Source organism: Lobosporangium transversale (genome assembly GCF_002105155.1).
Source record: "Lobosporangium transversale strain NRRL 3116 chromosome Unknown BCR41scaffold_36, whole genome shotgun sequence".
Taxonomy (NCBI): Eukaryota; Fungi; Mortierellomycota; class Mortierellomycetes; order Mortierellales; family Mortierellaceae; genus Lobosporangium; species Lobosporangium transversale.
The window spans coordinates 184,582-202,907 of record NW_019029014.1 but is presented as its reverse complement, the minus strand read 5'-3'; the positions used below and the strand labels follow the sequence as shown (position 1 = coordinate 202,907).

At 43.1% G+C, this 18,326-nt stretch overlaps 6 protein-coding genes across 6 annotated transcripts; 3 read left to right on the top strand and 3 right to left on the bottom strand.

Annotated features, from left to right (window-relative positions):
• Window positions 1-2,614: 2,614 nt before the first annotated feature.
• BCR41DRAFT_359028 (peptidase C1B, bleomycin hydrolase) lies at window positions 2,615-4,642 on the top strand. Its single transcript, XM_022025163.1, has 3 exons — window positions 2,615-2,925; window positions 3,037-3,326; window positions 3,462-4,642. The coding sequence occupies exons 1-3, from the start codon at window positions 2,666-2,668 to the stop codon at window positions 4,463-4,465; spliced, it is 1,554 nt and encodes a 517-aa protein (XP_021878575.1). The 5' UTR covers window positions 2,615-2,665; the 3' UTR covers window positions 4,466-4,642.
• A 263-nt stretch (window positions 4,643-4,905) lies between these two features.
• Window positions 4,906-6,729, bottom strand: BCR41DRAFT_373091 (hypothetical protein; the record flags this gene model as incomplete). Its single annotated transcript, XM_022026738.1, has 1 exon — window positions 4,906-6,729. The coding sequence occupies one exon, from the start codon at window positions 6,727-6,729 to the stop codon at window positions 4,906-4,908; it is 1,824 nt and encodes a 607-aa protein (XP_021878574.1).
• A 1,388-nt stretch (window positions 6,730-8,117) lies between these two features.
• BCR41DRAFT_143003 (hypothetical protein) lies at window positions 8,118-12,170 on the bottom strand. Its single transcript, XM_022019549.1, has 8 exons — window positions 11,057-12,170; window positions 10,386-10,402; window positions 10,132-10,282; window positions 9,944-9,989; window positions 9,735-9,860; window positions 9,395-9,625; window positions 8,402-9,302; window positions 8,118-8,312 (listed from the first exon to the last, which is right to left on the bottom strand). The coding sequence occupies exons 1-8, from the start codon at window positions 11,915-11,917 to the stop codon at window positions 8,303-8,305; spliced, it is 2,343 nt and encodes a 780-aa protein (XP_021878573.1). The 5' UTR covers window positions 11,918-12,170; the 3' UTR covers window positions 8,118-8,302.
• Window positions 12,171-12,822: 652 nt separating this feature from the next.
• Window positions 12,823-14,263, bottom strand: BCR41DRAFT_388509 (hypothetical protein). The gene is made up of 2 exons (XM_022028011.1): window positions 13,964-14,263; window positions 12,823-13,874 (listed from the first exon to the last, which is right to left on the bottom strand). Exons 1-2 carry the CDS (start codon window positions 14,217-14,219, stop codon window positions 12,883-12,885), a joined length of 1,248 nt encoding a protein of 415 aa, XP_021878572.1. The 5' UTR covers window positions 14,220-14,263; the 3' UTR covers window positions 12,823-12,882.
• A 2,084-nt stretch (window positions 14,264-16,347) lies between these two features.
• On the top strand, window positions 16,348-16,725 carry BCR41DRAFT_424365 (hypothetical protein; the record flags this gene model as incomplete). The annotated part of the gene is made up of 2 exons (XM_022030419.1): window positions 16,348-16,564; window positions 16,712-16,725. 2 exons carry the CDS (start codon window positions 16,348-16,350, stop codon window positions 16,723-16,725), a joined length of 231 nt encoding a protein of 76 aa, XP_021878571.1.
• A 231-nt stretch (window positions 16,726-16,956) lies between these two features.
• BCR41DRAFT_339651 (hypothetical protein) lies at window positions 16,957-17,991 on the top strand. The gene is made up of 3 exons (XM_022022168.1): window positions 16,957-17,143; window positions 17,262-17,659; window positions 17,759-17,991. Exons 1-3 carry the CDS (start codon window positions 16,977-16,979, stop codon window positions 17,902-17,904), a joined length of 711 nt encoding a protein of 236 aa, XP_021878570.1. The 5' UTR covers window positions 16,957-16,976; the 3' UTR covers window positions 17,905-17,991.
• The last annotated feature ends 335 nt before the right edge of the window (window positions 17,992-18,326 follow it).

Here is an 18,326-nt window from a genome sequence, read left to right as displayed (position 1 = left end):
CTTGACTTTTTCGACTTAGTTTTTTTTGAAGGGCTTACTGCCCGCTGTCTCATAGTGATTCTGGTTCCTTCTTTCAGCTCTTGCACCTTAACTTCTTTATTTTTTCAGCTCCACTTCTTTTCTCCTTCAACTTTCTTCCCTTCTTTCTTACCCAAAGTAAGTGCAAAGCCAATGTCAATAAGTTTTACTAATCTTGTTATTTTTGCTTTTATTTTACTTGTGTATATCTGAGAGGGAAGAAAGTTGAAGGAGAAAAGAAGTGGAGCTGAAAAAATAAAGAAGTTAAGGTGCAAGAGCTGAAAGAAGGAACCAGAATCACTATGAGACAGCGGGCAGTAAGCCCTCCAAAAAAACTAAGTCGAAAAAGTCAAGAACTCCCGCTAATAGGCAATGTTTGTACGCAGCAGCCTGAGAAGAAAAGATTCGCGGTCACAACGTCGGCGGCTTTGCCTCAGGCCGGTTACGAGCCTGCTAAAGAATGAATTAGAAGGGATGTCTGATATCCTGTAAGTTACTTTTATTTTGTTACATTGTGTATAAGAAACAATCTTTTTTTCCATCTTTTTTCTGTTCTTTTTTTTCTTTTTCTTTCTTTATTTCCTCATTCATCTTTTTCTTATTCGCTCTTCTCGTGTTTTTGTAAGAGGTTTGGGTGTTAATCGAAAGGAATAACCAGGTACTGGGCATTGGTAATGGCCTATGCGTGAAGAATAACTCTGACCAGAAGCAAGCCTATTTTATCTTTAAATGCAAAAAAAAATAGGCATTTCAATTGGGGAAGTGAAATTGTACATTGCGTTGTGAGATTGCGATCGAGTTATTGTGTGAAATGTAGAAAAAAATCACAAACGAAAAAACAGAAAACGAGTGGAGCACACCTTTGTGTTGATAATGGTTATGGTTGAGAGTGAAGCAATTTTGGACCCACTACAGTGGTCATCAAAAGTCATTCAATGATTTTAGAATTTCGACATTATCATTCCTTTCTCCAATTTGAGCTTGCTTGTCGACAATGAAACTTCCGTAGTGAATTCGACTATCGACAATGTCACTCCTACTACAATGCCAATGAGCTCCTGTCGCTAATTGGAAGTTTAGATGAAGGCCAATTATTGGCATCTTATTGAAGAAAATCAGTAACTTTGCTTTATTTGTATTTTTTTTCTGTGCTTCAGTAGTGTATATGACCTCCTTTCCTGCGATGAAGCTCCTCTACCCTTCGTGGCATACTTTCGTATAGTCCATGAAGGAAGTCAGGTGGAATAGTTGTCCAGATATCCTGTAGTCTTTCCCATAGTTCATCTAGACCCTTTGGTACCTTCTCGTATCCATTGAGCCGGTGATCTATGTAGGCCCATACATTCTCGATAGGCTTGAGGTCAGGAGAATTCGGAGGCCATTCCAAAGTGGTAATGTGTGACTTAGTAAAGAGCTCTTTAACCATCCTACCAGTGAAGAGTTGCTGCTGTCTGTTTGCTGGCTGTTGCATATTTCACAGTACACGTTACATAAAAATTAAGATGTGTGCCCATGTAAAAAGATAATATAGTTTATGTACACAAAATAATATATACAAACGGGTTGTATATCATAAAAACACGCCCCATGTGTAAATAATAACAAGCAGGTGAGGGCGTAGTGCGAGCGTAGTGGGGGTGTAGTAATTATACACGTTTGTACCATGGTTACTCTATGTATGGTGCTCGTAGACAAACTTGTAGTTATACTTAGATACGATTTTGAATAAATACCCCATGGATGTGATGCGTGTTCCTACATCTTATTCTGTTCCCCTGTTACTACCTGTCTGTCTAAAATATTTCACTGACAACGCGTGGATTGCGCCCTGTTTCACGACGTTCATCATTTTGACGACGCAGATCGTCAATTTCTTTTCGAAGAGCAGTGATGACATCGGTGATAGATTGTTCAGCGCTTTGGGGTGAAGATGATGAAGAAGAAGCATTGTTGGGACTCATTGGTCTTTGTTTACACGAAGTGATGAGTTCCAGCAGTGTGTGAATAAAAGAAAGATGTGGAACATCCAGGAGGGCAACACCCCGCCCAAATAATGAGAAAAATGCTCATTGTTTCCCTCTTTCCTCTTTCCTCTTTTTTTCGCGGGGCACAAACCATCGTCCATCGTAGGCTCGTCTGCAGGGTGACGAGCCTAATTGTTTTCTGTGGTCCTCAAGGTTATGTAGCCACAATCTTTTCTACACGGCGCTCATGCAACAGAGTTTGTCTTCCAAATGCGGAGGCGTTTGTCCCTGAACTAGTCACTGCATGAATTAAGTGTCACGAGGACACTCCATATACCCAATAAGCTTTAAGCGTGTGAAAGGATGGATGATCGTATCTTTTTATGGGTTGGAGCAGGAGATTCAGATGGAGTGAGATGGGAAGAATATACAATCCATGCACCCAATCCCACCCTTCGTTGACCTTACGGGCATCCTTATACTGTAATGGATATGAATGAGTCTAGAACACTTTAAAAAAGTCTCGATGGATGGAGAGATGCCTTTTCTCTTTTCTCTTTTCTGTTTTCTTTTCCCTTTCCTCACTTGATTTCATCCAGTGCTTCAATTCCTTTGGCGTGTTGTTCCTTTTTTTTTTTTTTTTCCTTTTTCTTCTTTAACCCTCCCCATTTTTCTATCTCTCAATGGGCTGCGTTTCTTCCAAACATATCAACCTCACCGATAACGCCTCCATCTCCCGTAAACGATTATCGAAACCCAACCTACCCTCCTACAAGTCTTCTTCATCCTCAATTATATCTTCAGGCAATAACAATAATCCGCCTGCCTACTACTCCGATATGAAGCTTGGTCTCAACACAAAGTCTAACCCAATCCTAACAGAGCCAGAGGGTATTAACCATCGTAAGGCAGTCCTGCGTGATGATAAGGTGCGAGCATTAAGGTAAAGACTACAGGTTTTTATTTTTTTTATTTTTCACACGAGCGATAAAATGATTCACGAAATATGTATAAATGTACAAGTATTCATGCGTTCGTAACTGTGTATATTTAGTGAGGGGTTCAATGCTGACCCTAAGAACTTGATGGTTCAGAATGCGGCACACTCACTTGACTTTTCAAAGTTGATCACGAACCGTGATGTGCTCGTTGATGATAACCATGTCTTCAATACCAAGATCCCATCAGAGGCTGTGGTCACCAACCAGAAGAGCTCAGGCAGATGCTGGATCTTTGCAGCACTCAATGTCTTCCGACTTGAAGTGATCAAGAAGTACAACCTTGATGAGTTTGAGCTTTCGCAAGGATACCTATTCTTCTGGGATAAGTTTGAGAAGAGCAACTGTAAAGTGTTCAAATAACAAAAAAAAAAAGGCTCATCTGCAAATGGGCGCTAGTCCTGATTTGTGCAACATCTGCCCGATCTTGTCCTATCCCGCTGACAGCTAATCTTTACTTCCATTATTTGCATTGCTATAGGGTTCTTGGAGTGCATGATCGATTTATGTGATAGGGATGTCAATGATCGCGTGGTTCAACACTTGCTCAAAGAACCTATTAGTGATGGAGGCCAATGGGATATGCTCATCAACTTGATTGAGCGGTATGGTGTGGTCCCGAAATCTATATACCCAGAATCTTTCAGCTCATCCAACTCTGGAAAGCTTAACCAGCTCGTCCTCTCTAAGCTCCGAGACCATGCTGTCGCACTTCGACGTATGGCTGCCCAAGGTCATTCATTGGAGGAACTGCGTCAAAAGAAGGACAGGGCATTGAAAGAAATCTACACCATCATGGCCATCACACTTGGCGAACCACCCAAGAAACCCTTTACCTGGGCCTTCAGGAACAAAGACAAGAAGTTTTACGAATTCAAGGACTTGACCCCTCAGGCTTACTTCAAGGAGCACGTTGGCTACCCTGTAAAGGATACAGTCTCGATCATCAACGACCCTCGCAACAGATACTTTTCCTTGTACACCGTCCAATATCTTGGCAACATTGCTGGTGGGCGTCCTATCCGTTATGTGAACGCGCCAATCGAGGATCTGAAGGAACTGGCCATCAAAAAGCTCCAGCAAGGCAATCCTGTGTGGTTTGGTGCAGATGTTGGTAAATATCTTCACCGCGATGCTGGCATCCTCGACCCCAAACTGTTCCAGTATGATCTTGCATTCAACATTAGCTTCAACATGACTAAAGCTGAGCGTCTGATCCATGGTGAATCACTGATGACCCATGCAATGGTCTTCACCGGCGTTCATCTGGATGAGGATGGCAAGCCTGTTCGATGGAGAGTAGAGAACAGTTGGGGCAATGTCGGAGGCGACAAGGGCTATTTAACTATGAGTGATGCTTGGTTCACAGAGTTTGTGTATCAAGTTGTGCTGGAGAAAGACATTGTTCCCCAAAAATTCTTGGATGTTCTCCAGCAAGAAGTTCACGTTCTTCCAGCCTTTGACCCCATGGGTGCCTTGGCATAACTTTGGTTATTAAAACCTGCGTTCTCTCTTAATATCTTTGAATAAATAAATAAATAAAATATGTCTGTTGTGCCCATTTAGCACATGAGCAAGCTCCTCTGTAATAGGGTTTGTAATGGAGATAAAAAAAGTTCCAAGTTTAAATAAATAGACACCAGCTTTGGTGAAAAGTCTTACACAGTGACCTGTACTGATGTACTGAACATTTACTTTTACTGATTTTTTACTTATTATTTAAGTACTTACTGGAAATATACTTTGTTTTACTCAAAATTTACTTTTTTTTTTTTTTTTTTTTTTTACCGATGTTTAAGTAAATAGTACATCAGTACAGGTCACTGGTCTTACATTTTAATCAACCACTTCTTGCTGCTCCCTATGTTTCTATATCTCTAGTATCTTTCCTTTTACTATCTGCCTCTATATCTGCGATCCTTTTCCTAGTATACAAATTCTTTCTCAGCAAAAGCTCCGAGCATAAAAAGAGGTCCAAAATTACTGAATCCCGATCCAGCCTGAAGGATCCACCCAGGAAAGACCGCCGCACCCCATTCCAGCACTCTAGCCCGAACAAGTTTAAAATCATTATGATTGGCTCGAGCTCTAAAAAGGATTGCAAGGATCGCTCGCCGAAGATTAGGCGCAAACGAGAAGTCTTCAAGCAATGTCAACTCCATGGCGCGTCCAGACATCTCCAACGTTTTCAAAGATCTTAATGTTTTTAGTCGCTCCCTGATAACTGATTGCTCCTCAGGTGTGTAATGGGTAATGTTTTCATGCTCCTGATTGTTCCAAGCCTGACCAGGGGTTGGGCCTTGGTAACCGCGCGGTTGGACTTCAATGTGCAAGACTTGGAGTGTACTAGCAACTGACCATGGCTTAGTTCCTTGATAAAGCTCAATTGTTCCTGCGCAAGTCTGCGACAAATTCAATTTCCGCAAACGTATACAATTCTCCATAACCAAAGCCGCAACTGTATCTGTTACTTGAAGACAATGTTGAAAGTCGAGTTCCACGAGGTTATATACTGGTGACGGGGTTGCGCTGTTATTGATAAAGGCCATGTGAGCAGCGGTAATGGTGTTGGTGGGACTATTTCCCGTAGGGGTATTTATGAGCGCTTTCATTGCTAAAGGTCCGAAGCGTGTTTGCTTGGCGCTGACCTTCTCCAATCGACGTGCGTTTTGCATAAGAGTTGCCAGACTCTCATCTGTTGCATCTGAAATAAAGTCGATGTTAAGTTCCTTCAAATCTGGACAGTTTGTGGCCAAGGCCATAATGATTTTTTCCCCAGTATTGATAATCGCAAAAGGTCTATGTATCGCCACACACTGCAGGCCAGAGCGGCCTTTTAAAATGAAGTCCCAGCTTGCAGTCGTAAGCTTGCGCATGGAGGAGTATCTGATATGTGTGAGATTAGGAAGACGCAGAAAGATTTGTCGAAGAGTAGGATGAGGATCCTTCAACTCAACCCAAGATATCTCAGTGGGACCTAACGAGACCGTGTCAAGGGTGATTGAGCGAAGGGCCAGGTTTCTCCAGTCATCGTCCGCTGCTATGGCAATACTTGAATGGTTGGTATTTACGGTCATCTGTTCCGTATCCTCGCTGATTGACGGCTTATCCACGATAGTGACTGACAATAAAACAAGAGACTTGAGTTTGCTGCATGACTTGAGGACAAGAAGGAGGTCGTCAAGGCGTACTATATTCCCTCTCCAAATGAGATTTTCAAGGTTGGGCAGTGTAGCTGCAGCAGCGATAGTGTACCCAGAGGGTTGGGTGGAGATTCTGTAGGAGTAAAACTGTAAGGTTCGGAGCTGGGGTGCCATGGCGGTAATTTTACGAAGGTCCATGGAAGCTGTCCACCATTCGAGCGAGAGTGATTGAAGATTGGGGGTGTGGTCTAAAATGTGGAGGATGCTGTTCATAATTATGCTCTGGAGTCTTAGACCCTTGATATATTCCCCATAAACATGCAACGAGGGATACTTGTGCGAACGCCTATATTTGTGAAGAGTAACTGTTGCATAGAGGTGAGGCGCCCAGATGTTGTTCCACGACTTGCAGACGCGGATAAGTGCTCGGAGTTCTTTCTGCGTCAGATAGCTGGTGATCATACTCATTAACTCAGGGATGCTGAAGACTGTATCCTGATGCACCTTTTTAATTGTAGGGTCAATTTTCAAACAATCTCGTGTGATTCGAGGGCGCAGCTTTCTAAGATATGGGTTATCGATTGATGATTGAGAGACCATGGCCATGACTACAAAAAATCCTGAAAAAAGAGAGAGAGGGAAAAGAGGGAAAGGAAGGATAATGTGAAGAAAAGAAACAAGGGAAAGAGCACCAACTGCATATTTATGCGGTGGCAACACACAGTCATAAGTAATTGTCATAGAGCCCATATGCGTATCAAACCAATTAACCACCATGAGAGAAAATTCTTTGATTGAGTTTATTTGAAGTGGAGAAGGATGTTGAACCAAAAAAAAAAAAAAAAAAAAAAAAAAAGAGAGAGAGTCTCTTGAAATTAGTGGACATGACCATGTATGAAACAACTAGCATGCTCATTTGGAACCCTTTTTCTTCTTCTTCTTGGCCTTCTCTTTAGGCTTGGGTTCTTCGTCCTGGCTAGTCCCTTGATCCTCAGATCCGGAACCATTTTTGGTTAGCAATTTCGAGGGATTGGCAATCTCTGCTGCAATCGCAGCTGCAGCTTCTTCTTGCAGATGTCTAATGCGCTCCTTCTCAATTCGCTCTGCCTCAATCCGCTCCTCCTCAATGCGTTCTTGTTCAAGGCGTTCCTTTTCAATTCGCTCTTGTTCAAGGCGTTCCTTTTCAATTCGTTCTTGCTCAAGGCGTTCTTTCTCAAGGCGTTCCTTCTCAAGGCGCTCTTTCTCAAGGCGTTCTTTCTCAAGGCGTTCTTTCTCAAGACGATCCTTCTCAATGCGCTCCTTCTCAATGCGCTCCTTCTCAATGCGCTCCTTCTCAAGCCGCTCCTTCTCAAGCCGCTCTGCTTCAAGATGTTCTTTCTCGACGCGTTCCTTCTCAATGCGCTCTGCTTCAATACGCCCCTTTTCTTGCTTTTCCTTCCTAATTCTCTCCTTTTCCAGCTTCTTAGATTCCGTTCGTTCGTTCTCAGCTCTCTTGGTCTCCCGCTTTTCTTCCTCCTGCGCCTCTTGTTGCTCCTGTTCTACCTTTTGCTGAACTCCTTGCTTAACCTGTTCGGCCGCAGCCGCAGCCTGCTTTCCTTTCGCTTTCACTTTCTCTTCTTCTATTTGCTGCTGTTGTTGCTGTTGTTGCTGTTGTTGCTGTTGTTGCTGAGAAGACAACATTTCCTGTTCCCGAAGAGCTACCATTGCCTCACCATGCACCTCCTGCAGCTGGATCAGGATGGTGAGGACATGCATGGCTCTACGCTGAGTATCTTCATCCTGACTTGTCATTTGGATAGTCTTAATTAACCCGATGGTCGGCCAGATACGAGAGAAGACTTTGAAACTCTGACTCGACATTGGATCGTCGTTCACAAATGTCATCAGGTTATCGATCGCCCGAATAATATGACGTTGCACATCCTCCATTCCTGGAATAGTACTCCATTCCGAAATACTCTCCTCTATTTCCTCTCCATCATCATTACTACCGGTATTCTTAAGGCTATGTCCACTTCCGTGTTGCAATGAGCCATCGCCTTGTTCAGAAGCAGAGTCGGTCACGGATGTAAGATATCCCACTTGGTGTGTATTTATGGCGCTGTTGTCGTTCATAAAGTCAATAGCGTCTTGCTTCTGGGTCAAGTAGGTCTCCTCAGAACTCCTTCCTTGCATGGAACTAGTTCTCTCTAATGTCATGGCACCAATGTGAAGAAGTGTTGGGACAATATTGCTTCTAGCGCGGCGAATCATCGAAAATGGAGGCGGCGAGGAATACCGATTAGGGGTGCCTGTACGGTGGGCGTGTGGTCTGAGCTGTGGACTGAATGAAGGATCTGCAAGTCCATTTTCGGAAGGAGATGTATAGGCTGTCAGCAGTGCCAGTTTATTTTGGTCGTAGAGAGCAAGGTTAGCGAACAGTCGAGCGACATGCCTCTCGATTTCCTGCTGATGTGGGAATAGGCCAACAACAGCACAGGTGACGCTCAATAAATCCATGTGTGACATCAGGATTTCTTGAGACTCAGTGTTAGTAGCCAAGTTGGCTAGAGCACAGCAGGCGTGTGATACGGCTTCCGCAAGAACAGCCTTGTTTGACAGTGTTTGGATGTGATGATAATTTCCTCCGATGGTAGCCTTGATCACCGCGATCAATGCTGCAGCTCCAGAGCCTTTTGCGATATCAGGCTTATATTTATCGTTCCTTAAGGATAGATACGCCATCGTTTTAGAAGCATATTTGACTACATCGACATTTGTCGAATACAATAGCTGAACCAACCGCTCGATCCTCTCAGGGTCATCCACGATGAACGCCTGGTTAGAGGCATCAGCTGCCAACATTGAAATGCTTTTTGCTGCCATTGCCTGCATATGATCGAGACGTGCGTGAAACTGATCATCCATTGATACCAATATTGTTTCGTCTTCATTTACACTGCCCTGTTCGATTAACGCTTGTTCATTGAGTAGTTGGTGACTGCCATTGCCATCAAGGCCTTGTCGCTGTGAGTTTGACGTACTAGAGATCTGTCTGTCTCCAGCTTCGCTTCGTCCTATATATATTGACCTAAGAGCCTCCTCCATAGCACGGGTGCGCGCGCCCGAAGGAAAGTAAACACAAAGGCACATCAAAGCATCTACCGCACCATCTAAGACCAGCTGCCTAGCGATAGTTCCTATTTTATTAACAAACAAATGAATAGATATCAGCTTCATCATATATCGTATTGTTCAAAATAGTAACAATTATGGAGTACTTGAAACTTACTATCAGGCACCATCTGAAAAATGATATGTGTGATATTTATGAGCACCACTGCGATAGTTTCGATTCGTCTTAGACCCATGGTATATAAAGACGCCGCAGAGTCCATACGGGCCAAAAGCGTGGGTGGAGAGGGTGGTCGAGTAGACGCTACAGTATTCTGACTATAGACAGACACTAAATGGAAAAGCTTGGGTATAGCGCGCTTAGAGACTATCAAACCTTGAATAGATTCTACATTTTGCGTAGATTGATTTGGTCAAATGTCAATTGATGTAAAAAGGCGCCCCGTCAAGTAGCTACATGGTCCTTGCAAACAAGTCATTCAATTGTATCCACTTACTACGTCCAGAAAGAGCGGCCAAGGCAGTCGTTGCCAAGGAATGTATCTCGTAACCATGTGCCGCGTTGCACAAATAAACCACAGCATCAAGTCCTCCATGGCTAAGGACACTTGCGATTACTTTGTCTATTAGGGGTCGAGACCATGGTCAGTGTGCGTTCTTGACATATTGCAATCATATCATTCCTTAACCATCATTTTATCCTTACCATCATTTGTTTCGATCAACTCATAGAGACCGCGTGCGCCATGTATCTATCATGGTTATATGATATTGATTAGTTATAGTTGTATGTCCAGGGGGAAACAATAAGTCAAGAGGTATCAAATAAATCCGCTGCAGCTCATCGTTTAAAAAAGCGACAAGGTACTGAGCATGAATACTTGTAATAGTTACCTGGGTAGATTGTCCAAGATCATCGGAGACACAATAGGAGACCAAGTAAGCGACCTCGAAACAGTCATTGCATACTCGCACTGCTTTAGGATAACCCAATTGAGGCAAGGCAATGCTACGAGAGCTGCAATCATGGCAAAAGACTTGACCGCTGTATATGAATAAAGTAAATGACGATAGTTAATATCAGAGATCACTGCCCTCGAGAAGACTAAAAGTTAGTAAAAATAGTGATAGCGACGATGAGCACTTACCATTGGCGACAGTGATGCTGCAGAGTGATTGTAATCACAAAGAAAGGATATGCAAATGAAGGATAATAACCAAGATTAGAAATGAAGCAAAGATTAGAATATCTTGAAGACATGTGATCCGCACGATAGAGTGGGGAGATAGAAAACCAAGATAAAGATATGACAAACATCACCAACAGATCCTCAAGAGAATAAACAACTGATATCGGACACACATGAATGTGCGAACTAGTACACCAACAGTGGCAGTAGCACAGGCTTTTTTTTTGCTTCGCCAAGGACGACGACAAAAACATGCCATGGGAAGTCAACAACAAAATGAAAGGAATAATGTGGAATGGTCTGTGCGATTGGAACCATCCATAATTGGCAATCAATTCGCCCATAACTCTGACAGGAACAAGTTCTGTCTCAGTAGCTCAGTCTCCGATGCAAGGGCACAAACATCTTCATCTGTAAATACACTATTGTGATGACTGATGAAATCGTGATGAAATCCATGAGACTAAGGGATCTCAAAGGATATCAAGTGATCGCAGTAAGGGAAATCCAATATCTCAGGTTGAGCATGAAAAGGGCCATGATTGGAGCAGCAAAAGACAAAGGATTCATCCCTTCTTGCCCCTCCCTTTTTTTTTTTTTTTTTTTTTTTTTTTTTTTGTTGTTGTTACCTTGCGGCGGACGGCATTGAATGTTCGGGTGCAGATAGTACAAGCTGCGGCATCTTGATCCTGAACCCAAACAGGTCTAACAAGGAGAAGTGTCTGGTCTGACGGTCCATCGCTATTGACGCCTCCAAGCCCATTGTTTGACATAACGCTCGAGCCTCCAACCGTGCTTGCCGCAGTGCTACCTCTTGCGGACCCAACAAGTGATCGTACTCCAATCCCAGTCCAGCTGATACGACGCGAAGCATCAGTTTGATCGGCTTGGTGTGGCTGTACTAAGTGTTGTTGGTGCTGCTGTAGTTGCTGTAGTTGCTGTTGTTTTTGTTGATGCAGCTGTAGACCAAACAGACGAACCTCACTCTGGACAATCATTTGCGCGGAATTCCGTCCATGACCCAGCGGCGGCTGCACCAGAGTCTGCACTTGAGGCAGAGTCTGATGCTGATGTGCATGACCCTGTCCGGCTGAGGTGTCTAGATCCCTGTAGCTGCTACTCTTCGAGCTAGAAGAATCTCCTGAGGACTGTGGGGACATTGCGATGTTGAAGTCGTGCGAGGCACGATATACACGATTGTTCGTGCTCTCGGTGGTATCTGTAACATACTTACTATTGCCTGATTTATGTGGAAGAACAACTGGCGATGATGGGGGAGACGCGATAAAACGACTCTGATGTGGATTTGTCGGGCTACTTTGAGGACTAGAAACGGAATGAAACTGTTGTTGCTGTTGGTCTTGGGGTTGGGGCGGAGGAGACTTTTCAGAAGAATTACCGGTGGATTTGTTATATTCACAATTGGAAACAGGAGTTGCAGTCGTCGTCTTTGCTTTATTGTTAGAACACTGGTGACGAGATGCAGGCATGGAGGTCCGGATAGAGCGGAAATAAAATAAAAGCTCTGAGGGATGAAAGCGGTGAACGACAAAGAAGTGATGCACCAGAAGCGTTGATGGATAGCACACCGAACAAGGACCAGACGATGATAATTGGGAGAACAGGTAATTGAATTTGTTTGGGGAAGATTTTTTGTTTTTTGTTTTTTATATTATGATTAATAACAATGGGTAATTGAGGTTGATGTAGTTAATGGATATGTTTAAAGAGAGAATCAAGAAGAGAGAAAGAAAAAAAAAAAAAAAAAAAAAAAAAGATGACCATGTCAATGAGATGTTAGGACAGTTGCTCCTAGGAGAAATGACACAATGACAACATGTGTTTGGATTGGCGGGATCTTTTTTAATTCTTTAGAATTATTTTTATGGGGCAAGTTATTTTAAAAGATAATTCAAAAAAAAGAATTATATAATTTTACTATTCATAACGGCGTGTGACCATTATGACATTCTTTTTGCATTCAATGCCGTCTTTGTTACTGCACTCTTTTTCTTTTTTTCTTGCGCGCACGCGCGACCTACTGTAAAGTCAAGAACTCCAACTTCTTGTCAAGCCCCCATGGAAACCTCTTCCCTCCCTACACTGTAATTGTACAATGCCTTGTTCTTCCTCCTCACATTTTTTCAGTAGCGAGCGAGACATCTGTTTGTGGATATTGTCGGTTCCTGACCAGGCTCAATTTCAGGTGGAATTCCTTGCTCCACCACTATGTTATTTTTATCCTCGTCAGCCCCTTCCTGTACCCTGATTTCCTAATGCTTTAATTGGATCTGCCCTTCTTAATCTGCAGAGCATGCGTTTCCAACCCAACAGATCCGGGGACTAACACCAAGCACATTTTCGTCTTTCTCTTCAATGTAAAAAATTCCTCTTTATTTTAGACAAGCAATCAATATCAATCATAGTGGAAAATAACACTGCACAACAGACACATTTAAAGATCCTTGTAGACAGGCTTGCGAGCACGTGTACTTCGAGTAGTCTTAGTCGTAGAACTGGCTTCGGATGAAGCCTGCTTTTTGGTAGTACTGCTCTTTCTCTTACCCCGAGCAGTCTTCTTGACCGGCTCTTCTTCTTCTGACTCCTCCTTCACATTCACGTCCTCCTCTTCGTCCTCATGCTCTTCATCCTCATCATCAAGATGCTCCTCTGCGAGCACACCTTGTCTTCTTCTGAGTCGATGAGTTGGTTCACCTTTCTGATCAAGCTTTTTTAAATTCACAGAACCGGACTCTTCACTACTATGGTCTTCATCGTGCTTCTTTCTAGCTGCCGTAGTAGTATTGATCCGAATCGATCGCGCCCACTTAGCAGGAGAGATACTGTAGCCAGTCCACTGAAAAATAGCTGGTTCAGCACGTTGACCTAACATTAGTGTGCACATGACCAACATTGTCATGGCCTTTCCATCCTGTTCCTCCAGCAAGCCTCCTTTACCCAGGATACTACCATAGTTATCACCGTGCAGCAGGTTATAAAATTGGGGTGAAGTGGATGTGGCATAGAACAGGGCGCTCAAAAGAGCTGCCTTCATATCATATGTTGCCGCATGAACGAATGAAGGCGTTGATAGACACCAATGGTGTGTCTTGAGTCTCAACAAATCAGCCCACATACCACCACCTGAGCCAGCGATTGTACCTAAAAGCAGCATTGCAAACCAAGGTTCAGTGATGCTTCCTGCCCCACTCTGATGGCTATCTGCAGCAAATCGCATCCTGGAGCCATCGACACCTGTTTTGGCAATCGACAAAGCTCGGAGAGAACCATCCGCAATAATCAGGATGGAATCGAGGACTGCGGGAGGGATCATCTCATTGAGGATTTCGTATAAAGCAGTGTACTGAACCAGGACAAACGAGAGCGTATAAGTTGGTACCACAACATTGGAGCCTAGCCAGGATGGAGGCATGCCGAGCAACATGCCTTATAAGCGAGGAGATGTTATAACTTGTAAAAAAAAAAAAAAAAAAAAAAACATGGTTTGGGGACAATACTATGGCTATGAGACTTACTGGCAGTGAAGCCTCCTCCAAGACACATGACCAACACGGAGAAAAGAGCTTGTCCGAATGGTACGCGAGTGGACTTCGCAGTTGAGTCATCATTCAAAGACTGTTCCGCTGCCTGCTCAATTGCCTTGCGGTAGGCCATGGCCACACGAATACCATGAAGTGCAGAGAAAACACTGAGTGGAAGCAAAGCTTGATGGAAAGTCAGAGTAGGTAATTCGACCAGTGTCGAGGCCCATTGCGAACTAAAGAGGGCCATGGATGCTGAGACAAGAATTGTTGCAAAGGAAGATTAGAAAAAAAAAAAAAAAAAAAAAAAGAGTAATGTAATGTTATTGAATCAATCGCGCTTTTGTGGAGAATAATGATGTGCGCGTCTTCTCACGCGTTAGGGTTTGTCTCACCTGAGCCATTGCCCAAGGAGATAATGACACCATGACTCTATTAAGATGCATTTGATTTTTTTTTTTTATTGCCTATATCAATTATAACATTATCCATAATGTATTTAGAAATCAAAGAGACGTTGATACATTGATCGCTTGGTGGAGATTGGGATACTTGTCAGGAACCATATCATTTGCACCAGCAGGAAGGCCAGTATCAGAAACCATGCCACGCTCAGAAGGAACAAAACCACTGTCACCACTCTCCAGAACAGCTCAACCATCGTGAACATATTAGAGTACCTCACCCAACTTGATACAATGTGGTTCGTCAGGACTGTCAATGTACAGGATATGCTCATGATCGCAATCCACGCTATTCTTTGTAGCAGATAATCTTGCCAATCTTGCGTTGTATATGCTGTGCCGGTCGGCATCAATGGTGAGGGAGAGGCATAGAGTAATGAAGATCCAGGTTGAAAAGTAGGAGGTGTAGGCACGCTTTCTGGTTTTGGTGGTGCCAGGATCTGCCTTGTGGGCACCACCTGGAGTGTACTATCCAAATGGCATGCGATTCGCCACGGCTCCAACCTTTTTCAACCGCATTTGAAATTCAACATTGGATACAAAGCGAATAAGGCGTTAGTAGATGAAAACAACTTTTTGATTTTAATAACCACCAATGAGAGCGATGGTAAGGTCGGAGGCTGTAATGAGACCCACCTATGCCCTTGCTCATCGCTTTGGAACTTAACGGGTCGTCCATCTAACTCGAAGCGACATGCAGTCGGGAACACATCCTGTACATCGCGTAAAAGAACATATTGTTGTCCCGTCTTTGGATTGGTTTCGACTTCAATCTCCTCGACCCGCCCACCAAGCCGGAAGCGCTGGTACTGTAGCATCATCATTTAGGAACTGATAAGGTGCTTTAAAATGCTTCTTTGATAGAGAGATGGCGTTATTAGTTACTAATCAATTATTAACACTTATGTAAGGGATATGATTTTCTTGATAGTGGTGACTAACGGTTCCCCGTGGATAATATAGATTTGCAGTCCAAAGGGCTAGGGGGAGGAGAAGGAACAAGGGAAAAAAGGGAGAAAGGCAAATGTGAGGAAGAGAGGTAGCATCGATGGGGCACGACGATATTTTTTAAATGCTGCTTTATATGCTACGCATGTAATGCTGGCAGTTTATTTTGACACGTCAAACCAAAATTCCTTGCACACGTGTGACCCCTAGAGGCAACACGACTGAAAAATATTTTCTGCAACGTGGAGTTGTAATTTTTTATTATAACTGCTAATAACATTCATACTACATAAAATCATTGAATGGAAAACGATTTTATTAATTAAAAGTAGGTCGTATATAATTTACTTGCACCGGCAAAGCGAAATCAGTCGCTTAAAAATGTAAATGTGCTAGTTTCCGCCAACCCATCAGAAACAGCTGCTTGCGGCTTGAGCCTAGCGGGCCCTTGCTGATTTCTGAGGTCTAGGTCATGATTTGAGATATGTAGATGTTGCGATCAATATACACCCGGGCTGCGGTAGCAGAGCTGTTCTCTATACTCTAATAGGAGCTATAGTCAACGCGTGGAGATTTGGTACTTGAAGCCAATGTAGCCAACCATCTGGTGCCTCTACGAACATCTTTAGTATCTTGAGGATAAAAAAAAAGCTGGTTCTTACTCGACTCGAGTTATGAACTGTTTCTTAAACTATGACCGGTTTGTGAGAAGCTTTAGAGCGGCTTTAGTAACATTACCATTGTTGGGCTTTGCACAAGTCCAAGGCCTTCTTGAAGTAAAAAGGATGTATATAGAGGCCATTGGGCACATTCCTCCACATAAGCGCCCGAAGATAACCCAGGCAGTTACGGGCTTGTTTCTACGATATCAGTATCATCTTTTCTCCTCCTTTTCTATAAAAGGTGGTGAAAGATTCCCTAAAGCCGATGCAGGAAAGGACGCTGACGCTACTGCACAAGCATATCATGTCCAGCTTGGTTAATATAGCTGCCATAGTCTTCATTTTGGCTGAGTCGGTTCAACAACAGATGTGTTATTTGCCGGACATTTCTGATATTAAACAGTACTTCCAAGTTTCAATACCTTCATGGGCCGCATCAGGAGCAAATGTTTCTGGACCTGCATATGACTCTGGGTTTTGGTCTGGCGGCGAAGGGGGCAAATTGAAAGGCGGTATTGAAGGTAGGGATCTACAGCATAACCTTTTTTTTTTTTTTTTTTTTTCTTATCAAAGAAATGATTTGGGGCCTTATTCCTTATTATTTATCATGCAAACAAATGTATACATACATACCTTATTCATATACCCGTTCATGCAACTTTAACAAGATCTCCTCGGCTAGAGCACCGTTCGAGCCTCATCTGTCCCTTCATCGACATCCCTGTACCTTAACAATAAAGGGGGAGAGGAAAGCTTCAACGGTGTGCCTATTCCTTACTCCTCAAAAGGGCCCTCCTTTTTTTCCTCTCTTCATTCCATCTTCCAGGCAACACACTCATATAAAAAAGCTCAATAAAGCTTTTTTTTTTTTTTTTTTTTTTTTTTTTTTTCAAACATCATTTAAATCTTACGATCTCTCCAAAGGAAAAAAACATGACCGTTGATCTCAAGTTGTTCGAACTGGTGGACAGCAAGACTCGCAAGGTTTCCTTTTCACCAGCGGTATGGCGTGCCAAGTTTGCGCTCAACTACAAGAAGATTACATATGAATCTGTACCTCTTACTTTTCTCGAGATCCCAACTGTCATTACAGCTGCATGGTAAGGATAACATTAGGGTTGTCTCCTTCAGCGATTCTTAACCTGACTCCAAAACCTAAAAAAAAACAATTTTTTTTTTTTTCCTATCCTGCACATCTATTGACGATGTCTCTTTCAGTCCAAACGTGATATCACCCACAGTACCTACATTGCAGCTCGAGCCTGGAAATGGACTGCCTGATAGTTTCGCGATCGCAGAGTATATAGAAGAGCAATATCCAGATCGACCGCTGCTCTTTGGCAAGAACATCTCGGAGAAGAACCTGCAGCGGTTCTTCGAATCCTATGTTCAATCCAAAATCCATCCACCGATCCGACGAATGGTCTATAACGACATGTATAGCATGCAGGACGAAAAGAACGCAGACTACTTTAGAACATCTCGCGAGAAGAGTTCTGGCCAACCTCACCATTTGATTGCAGGAGACCGTAACCAGAATTTGAGAGAACTCAAAGAAAGTCTTGGATTGGTCCACACAGCACTACAGTCCGGTGACTGGATCCTAGGACCCCAACGTAAGTCATTATATTGCTGCTAATGCTAATATACGATATTAAAAAAAAAAAAAAAAAAAAAAAAAGATGCCACTCGCTCATGCGATTTATTTTATTCAGCTGGATGGGCAGATTTCGTGCTTGGAGCGAGCTTCATGTGGTTCAACTCGTGTTCCCCCAACGATTTCAAGGAAGGCATCTTGGAGGCCTTTGATGATCAAATCATGCTCAATTACTGGAAAAAGATGCAGGAGTACGTTTACTAAATGCAATTTTACCCAGAAAAAAGTTTAGCATCTACACCTTAATTCAAATGAAAATTAAAGAACTGTTTTTTGTCATCGGAATCAAGGGCATCCTTTATTTGCCAGAGTACTAAAAAGGGCCTTCAAGAGCCAATACGCCCTAAATGCTTAGCTGATTCGCTTAGCTTATCATCTGTTTTACTAACATATATACCCCTTTTTGGATGACATACCAGAATCACATACGCTTTTATGCTGCGGAGACAAAAATCGTTTCATTTGTTCGCACTCTTCAAGCCCATAGTAGCTCAAGTATAAATCCTTGAGCTCCGCTGCTTTGTTAAGTCTAGCACATTATTCTCCTGACATCCCGTTCATTTAGTGCTTTGGACCGTCCTAGAGTCGGACATCGAGCGTCGGTGCCTCCCTAATAATATTCTGGA